Genomic DNA, 8,002 nt, shown 5'->3' with positions numbered 1-8,002 from the left:
CGCCATTTTGATGAATTTCCATCGAGTCAATATTATGCACGGGAAAAATATTTATACTTATCAAATATAAAGTATAGATGTGAAATACAGGTTAATTGTTTCTTATATAAAATAACCGCCCATATTAATATGTTTATAAATTTAAGTTTTAAACAAAATAAAAAAAACGTTGTTATTTATGTCATAATTTCTATTTTCAGTCACGAAAACATTTTTCCTCACGAATCAATTTTCTGTCTACTTTACTTTTCCTTTCTGCAACTTTTTGCTTCTATTTTCAGTCCTTTGACAAAAATCGCTCAAAAACTCTTCAGTATAGACTTAAATTTTCCTGAATATTTTGCTGGAGTAATTTGGATGACGACGGCTCCCAAAATCCAAGAAATGTTTCGTCGATGCTACTATATACGTAATCGGGGAATCCCCCCGCTTTTTTCCTTTTCTCGGCCATCGTGGGAACAAGGTTCGGTGGCCATTGTTGTTGCTCGGTGTAGATCAGTGTTCCCGGAGAAAAAGTGACGGACCGTAGAGAAAAGTAACGGCCCAGTTTGATAGAGCAACAAGCATTAAGTCCCAAGAGAGGAACTGTGGTATATTTAGATCACTAGATTTACTTGCATTGAGAAAGCAAGACACTTAAACGCATATTCCTTGATGGTGTATATGGCATACCAAAGTAGAAAATACGGTACAACTCGAAAAAAAACTATGTTTAATATTCGGTTACGTTGCAGTATAATTTCAAGGTTTAAATTCTTTCCAGAGACACGCGTAATTTACATATAAAGAGGCGTATATATATATTACATACGATGCGCTTATATACACAAATCTGTATATAGAGAGGGCGTATAAACAAAATCAGGATTTTAAATATTTTTACATGGCATCACTGCTCTAAAGAATCGGTTAACAATACCTGAATAGGGAGCCCGTAATGTATTGATTAAGACCCCGAAACAAAGCGGAGAATTAGTATTAAAAAACAATATCGCTGCGGCAGCCTTTGTCGTTCAGCCTCGCTCGTAAAATGACAGTAACCTAACGTAGTTGCCGCCGAAAAATAAACAAAACATGCTGATAAGAGCGTGTAACAAATTTTGTTTAATTTTAATTTTATTTTTCAGTAAAACTCACTTTAGCTTTATAGTTTGTTTAAAATAAATAAAACTAAGAAATATTCGTTGTATTGAGTTCAATTGATATTTAAATTTAGGCAATAAAGATCTAAATTTAAAATACCTGACGGACGCGTCACGTGTGTGGAAAAATATTGAGAAATATAAATGAAGCTTGCCATATCGCTCTCTCACACCACCTACCGACAACATCCAACGTTATCTTACATCCAGTTCAGCAAGTACGTCGTCATTTCCTTTTTCGCCGAATACTTGTTCTTGTTCTTTGGCATAGTTTTTCCACGTGTCTAAATTTCATAATTCACGCATTTATTGTTTAATATTCTCTTGATTGTCATAAAAAATATTCAAAACTTTATGCATTATTTTAGTGCATTTAAACGAGAAGATACCATTATTATTATTACAGTGAAAAATATTACAGCAGTCGCTAATAGTCTCGAGAATTTAATTGCAGTCCGAAAAAGTATCAGAACTAAAATGATTCATAGTTTATGTGGCTGGCGTTGGTGGAAAGCCGCCACTACGGCACGACAAGCCCCCAGCCAATGGTAGTGGGTTTCTACTCTGGTGAGAAACCCTTGCGGGATGTTACTGTCCACGCAGGTTAAAGAAACCCCAATAGACAAAAAATGATACAGCGAATGCACATACACATGTGCACGACAACAAAATATTAAAACGAGGTGCAAACCAAAAAAATGGAAAATCCTAAAGAATAGCAATATGACTTAACTTTAACTCTTGTAGAAGAAACAAATATAATCCTACACTGAGTTCATCCAAACAGTGTAGCTTTGTCGTTGCTTCATCTAAACTGCCTTGTACAGTTGCAATGTGTTGCAAGGACGACGTTTTACATGCCCCGGGAATAAACGAAAAGCGGGGGACGTCGGCTAACCAAAATAATTGACGCTGTGGATTTAATCCCACATTTCTCGTTGCCTTGTGTGGGCTTCAATACTGTATAATTAAGCACGTATAAAAGTGGCCATACAGATGCTTTTCGTCGAACATTTGTACCTGTTATTTGTCATGATTTTTTCCATGTACCCATTCTTTATTCTCGGATTTATTCTTTAACTTGATTGATTTCAAAACATAATACATATTCAAAAATGTCAGAAGCCTTTATTCGATTTTGTATGGTTAATTTTATTGCAACACACACACAACACACATGTATATAGAAATTGTTAACGACACACGGGTAACGCTAGGTATCGACTACTCACTACACACAACAATTACATATTAAAAATACAATACGAACTTTATAGAAAAAAATTAATTGCTTCAGGTGAAAAAATATATTTTTATTATTTTCGTTGTGAAGATCTTAACAATGTAAGTCGTTTTCCCGTCTCACCCAAACAACAGAAGGTGTAATACGCGATAATAATGCACCAATCATATCAGTTGTCATGACGACTGGGTCACCAGTGGCCAATGTATGGGTTAGGAAACCGTCAACGACTCGGTCCCAGAATTTTGGAGGTAAATTGTCAAGGTTTGGGTATGGCATACTCCAATCACCTGGTTCTACCTGAAACGATTTATGCGCTGGTGTTAATGTAAATTGTAGGTATTACTATTACTAACGTATGTGGGGTATTACATTGTGATATAGTAGGGTGGGGGAAGATGGGACACCTTTTCATTCTATTTTCTCGTCCCATTTGGTAGTAAACAAATAACATTCAAAGTATTATAAAATCGTATCCATATACCGTTGTTAATTGCTTAAAACACAATCAGGATATTTGAATATACTATGTGCTAAAGGTGTCCCAATCTTCCCCCACTCCGCTATATATACACTTTCTTTGAAAGTCATCTCAAATAAAGCTAACTAGGTTTTTGACTAACACTGAACTGTAACAGCCAATATTAACTGTTGCCTCGAAAAGTAAATATTGGCATGTTTGGTTTAATTTTAAAGGTTGTATTCTAACATTTGAAGGTTGAGAATTATATGCAAAGACAGTGTTGTATGACTGTTTTTCAACTGTGTTTGTCTGTTTGATTATAATAATAATCAAACAAAGTTGTCATTACTTCTCGTTTGTTTGCTGTCCATGCACAAACACAAAGTCACAATGACAATAAACATTATTTACCTGTAGTGTTAGAATGACTGCCACGTTTTTGTATGGGGCATTATCATTTTCACAGAATTGGTAGAAAACTTTTGTGGCAGCTGGGGGTATTAATTCAAAATGCCGGACCACACTTGCACATGATCCTGCTTGAAATTGTGATGATATTTTGTTGTCAAGCAACACTTTTGCAGATTCTGGTGACAAGTGTTTAAACTCATTTTCAGGCACCTGTAAAAACAGATACAAATTTTCTGGGTTAAAAAAGAACATAAAATATTATCATTGTATTCTTGGATGGACATACCATAAATTTTATTTATCTCTTCGAATACAGTAACAAAAAATATTAATTAAAATAGAAAATGGAAGGAAATTAGCAGCAAAATGACAGCTTTTAAGAACACGCTACGAGTAAACAAACTTGGGCACAAGTCTGCAGAATATGGAAGTTTTGACAAGATCTCGCGCATGCAAGGCGGTTATTTTTCGCAAGGGCTCACTGTGCTATCATTAAAATGGGCGTGCATAGCATGTACATTTTCTAATTCCATTAGGATTTACGATGTACATATGAAATGAAAAAGTAACTTCAGTCTTACCACAAATTTAGGTTGTGAGCAATTATGGGAATAGATATCAGCAAGTTTAGATGCAAGACACTGCATGGTTGGATTCGCATCAGCATTGGATGCTAACATCAACACAGCAGGTTGGAGGTTATCTTTCTTATCATGGTGTTCTTGCATGGCAACTCTGGAATGATAAAGCACATCACATAAGATCATATTTACCTGAAGATATTTACCTGACAATTTTCCACAATTTGTTGTTTTGAGAAGGAAACTCATTCTGTAAACTCTGCATTTTCTCCTTGTATATTTCCATGTTAGATTTTTCCATTTTTTCAGAGTGGGAATCTGTTTCTACTGAATTAAAATAGTAAAAAGCGATTGCAACAGCAACAAGAATAAGAGTGACCAAGAGGGAAATTTCAAAGTTTTTGTCTTTCTTAGCTGTAGGTTCAACAGTGTTATATCTCTCATCTCTGGGCAGTTGTCTTGGAGACTTGGATTTTGGTGAATTCTTCTTCCCAGATATATTACTGGTGTCTTTGTTGGACTTTTCATCGAATGATTTTTCATTATTCGAACTGCTTGTTGAAAGGTCTATGCTGTCATTTGTTGTCTCCAAATTTGAGCTGTTAGCAGTGGTATCTTCAGAATCTGTGTCGATAGTTTTATCATGTGAGTCATGTAGAGGCGGCCTGGGTTTAACTTGTTTTCGAAGATCTAAAATAAAAAACATTTTGTTTGTTAAGAAAAGTAAAGCATTGAGCAATGGTAATACATAGTTTTATAAAAACATATAGCAAGACACAGTGTCATAATAATATGATATTACAAAATAAACTATGATGTTAAACGCATAATTTACTATTGCATATAGGAATATAGTTTGCAAGTACTACAATGTTAAAACAAATGGTTTAGTTAGGCTATTGCTATTTACTTTTTTTCCTTGAGGGGGATTTTGGAGGTGATGGCATGGTCTAGTGAAGCTATGGCAGTTTGTGCAAGAGATTGAAACTATGGGTTGAAAACTTCCTCTAAGATTACGTCACCGACGTACATGAATTGCGTGCATTTTTGTTTCCTCCCCGTCACGCTTGAATGCATTGCGCTAATACCCGAATCAAAGTCATATAAACACCATGGATTTGACCCGCATGATATTGTAAGCGAGAACATAACCATATGCAACGTTTCAGTTTTCGGCATGACAGAAAATTACGCACGTTCAACGATGTCCACGGAAGCAGATTTTTGCCTATGTTTTGAAATTGTTGAAGATGACGTAGCCTAGTGCCTAGTGTTGGAGGGAAGTAATGTGACATCAATTGCTACACAAAAACTGATTGGAAACTCGGTTTTATTTGGATGCGCTGTTTAATTTATTTTTTAAATTTGTATTACAAAATTAGGGCAGTTGCAGTTTATTCAGCAAGATGTAGGTCTAGGATTGGTGGGTTGAGGTTGGAGGGAAAGGGAATTTCTGTCAACATCTGCACTTATAGATTATTTTGTAAATACTTTTAAAACACAGCCAACGTACAGTCAATACAGCGGTTGCTGCAACGTGCAGTCAGTACAGCATTTGCTGCAACCAGGTAATCAACATATTTCGGACATAGCGCAAGCAAAAAAATATTTAGACCAAATCGTATAGAATTTAAACCGGTTTAACGTTGGCTTCTGTAGCAACGGTTCGTGAGTTTGTTTTTTTTGCAATGCATAAGGGCGTGACGGGGACGAAACAAGTGCGCCAGTTGGTCGTTGTAGCGCACCATAGGTGCACGGCGCAATTTGCACTCATGTAACTTATCTAACCAAGCATAGTTATACATAAAATATGGTGCATACAATCGCCCATTAACGATTATTTAATGATTACGAAGCTCGCAAGTAAACTTCAACGCGTCAGGAACCCATTAGCAACTCAGTGATCTGTACTCGGCTATGTAAAGATAAATACAATACGACTCAATATTTAAGTAAATATGTGCCATATTTTTGTATTGCATTTGTACGAAAGTAAAGCAAATGCATCTTTCATTACCAATGCGTGGCTATTCGTCATTGATTTTCGTTTTTACAGATTTTTCACAAATGTTATATAAATGGCAGTACCACAAAATAAGAAGCCTTTTAAAGGTAGCTTGTATTACAGTAGGGTGGGTGAAGATGAGACACCTTTTCATTCTATTTTCTCGTCCCACTTGGTAGTAAACAAAAACCTTTAAAGAATTATAAAACCATATCCTCCCGACTCTCATAGATACACCGTTGTCAATTGATTAAAACGTGATCTGTATATTTGGATATTATGTGCTAAAGGTGTCCCCTCTCCCCACACCCTACTATATACTAAACCAAAAATTATTATAATTACATAGCACAGCAAAATTTTAAAGCCTTTGTTTGATTTTTTATGGTTAATTTTATTGCAACACACATGTATACAGAAATTGTTAGCAGCACATGGATTAAGCTAGGTAACGACTACATACAACTAAGCATTTAAACAGCAGCCTATGTCTTGTAAGTGCAAGGAAAAGACAAACTTATAAATCACATGTTAAAAAAACGAACTTTATAGAAACGACCAACTTTATAGAAAAACATTTAAACTGCTTCAAGTGCAAAACTACTTTTGAAGAATCAGGCAATCAGTTTTGGGGTAAATCTTAAATCTCAACAGTTTAAGTCATTTTCCCGTCCCACCCAAACAACAGAAGGTGTAATACGCGATAATAATGCACCAATCATATCAGTTGTCATGACGAATGGGTCACCAGTGGCCAAAGTATGGGTTAGGAAATCGTCAACGACTCGGTCCCAAAATTTTGGAAGTAAATTGTCAAGGTTTGGGTATGGCTTACTCCAATCACCTGGTTCTACCTGAAACGATTTATGCGATTGAGTTAATGTAGGTATTGCATAACTATTAATAATAATGTATGTCATATGTGGACATTAGGGAGTATTACAATGTGAATATATACACTTACATTGAAGGCCTTCCTAATTAAAAATATGACTAACACTTAACTGTAACAGCCAATATTAATTGTTGCTTTGCAAGGTTGTATTCTAACATTTGAAGGTTGAGAATTATATGCAAAGATAGTGTTGTATGGCTGTTTTTCAACTGTGTTTGTCTGTTTGATTATAATAATAATCAAACAAAGTTGGTCATTACTTCTCGTTTGTTTGCCGTCCATGCACAAACACAAAGTCACAATGCCAATAAACATTATTTACATACCTGTAGTGTTAGAATGACTGCCGTGTTTTTGTATGGGGCATTATCATTTTCACAGAATTGGTAGAAAACTTTTGTGGCAGCTGGGGGTATTAATTCAAAATGCCGGACCACACTTGCACATGATCCTGCTTGAAATTTTGATAATATTTTGTTGTCAAGCAACACTTTTGCAGATTCTGGTGACAAGTGTTTAAACTCATTTTCAGGCACCTGTAAAAACAGATACAAATTTTCTGTGAAATGAAAAAGTAACTTCAGTCTTACCACAAATTTAGGTTGTGAGCAATTATGGGAATAGATATCAGCAAGTTTAGATGCAAGACACTGCATGGTTGGATTCGCATCAGCATTGGATGCTAACATCAACACAGCAGGTTGGAGGTTATCTTTCTTATCATGGTGTTCTTGCATGGCAACTCTGTAATGATAAAGCACACCATAAGATCATATAACACTGGAATTCGTTACCAGTATATTGGTTGTGGAGGCTAAAACAGGCTGAAGTGCCATTTTTTTTCATGCCAGAATTTGGTATAATATACTTACCTAATTCATGCTTCTATTAAAAATGTGTTATTTATAAAGTTATAAAACTTCCAATCACACCCTTATTAAAAATACCCACACAATAGTAACTGACTGTGCAAATCTTAAATATTGCGACATGCTATTTCACAAGAGCTCACGTGTTGGACTGAGTTAAGGGAATATAAACAATGAATAACTTTCTTTATCCTCACATGGCCAGAAAACGACAGTCGTTATAACACGGGTGTTGATACACCCCATGCCAGCTTACGAGTTACCAAGTATGTTACTGTGTGGGTAATTATTTTTGCGGATTTGTTTTATGTGTGGCTGATAATCAATGTGAACAACCCATTAGTCACCACTGGATTGGAGCAATTGCCATTAAGTGTCTGCCCAAGGACACAT

The 8,002-nt window shown here is 35.6% G+C and overlaps 2 protein-coding genes across 5 annotated transcripts in view; both read right to left on the bottom strand.

The window, feature by feature from the left end:
• Positions 1 to 2,273: 2,273 nt before the first annotated feature.
• LOC100185473 (torsin-1A-interacting protein 2-like) overlaps positions 2,274 to 8,002 on the bottom strand; it is a 6,559-nt gene continuing 830 nt past the window's right edge. The window contains exons 1-5 of one of the 4 annotated variants that reach the window (XM_002128115.4): positions 4,751 to 4,909; positions 4,047 to 4,530; positions 3,841 to 3,994; positions 3,260 to 3,469; positions 2,274 to 2,685 (exon numbers count right to left, since the gene is read on the bottom strand). In XM_002128115.4, coding sequence (XP_002128151.1) covers positions 2,479 to 2,685; positions 3,260 to 3,469; positions 3,841 to 3,994; positions 4,047 to 4,530; positions 4,751 to 4,787 — 1,092 coding nt within the window. In that variant the 5' untranslated portion in view covers positions 4,788 to 4,909 and the 3' untranslated portion in view covers positions 2,274 to 2,478. Of the gene's footprint in view, positions 2,686 to 3,259; positions 3,470 to 3,840; positions 3,995 to 4,046; positions 4,531 to 4,750; positions 4,910 to 8,002 lie in introns of those variants that run through there. The other 3 variants (XM_009861449.3, XM_009861450.3, XM_018813506.2) reach the window with 3 other exon arrangements.
• On the bottom strand, positions 6,219 to 7,513 carry LOC100183108 (torsin-1A-interacting protein 2-like). Its single transcript, XM_002128246.5, has 3 exons — positions 7,331 to 7,513; positions 7,067 to 7,276; positions 6,219 to 6,699 (listed from the first exon to the last, which is right to left on the bottom strand). Exons 1-3 carry the CDS (start codon positions 7,475 to 7,477, stop codon positions 6,493 to 6,495), a joined length of 564 nt encoding a protein of 187 aa, XP_002128282.1. The 5' UTR covers positions 7,478 to 7,513; the 3' UTR covers positions 6,219 to 6,492.

This window comes from Ciona intestinalis, chromosome 9 (genome assembly GCF_000224145.3).
Source record: "Ciona intestinalis chromosome 9, KH, whole genome shotgun sequence".
Taxonomy (NCBI): Eukaryota; Metazoa; Chordata; class Ascidiacea; order Phlebobranchia; family Cionidae; genus Ciona; species Ciona intestinalis.
The sequence above is the reverse complement of the archived record's forward strand: the minus strand, read 5'-3'. Positions and strand labels throughout refer to the sequence as shown.

Coding starts and splice junctions, on each gene's coding strand:
- LOC100183108 (XM_002128246.5), bottom strand. CDS start 7,477: ATGCAAGAACACCATGATAAGAAAGATAACCTCCAACCTGCTGTGTTG. Junction 7,277..7,330: donor GCTCACAACCTAAATTTGTG/GTAAGACTGAAG, acceptor CTGTTTTTACAG/GTGCCTGAAAATGAGTTTAA. Junction 6,700..7,066: donor CAGTCATTCTAACACTACAG/GTATGTAAATAA, acceptor AAATCGTTTCAG/GTAGAACCAGGTGATTGGAG.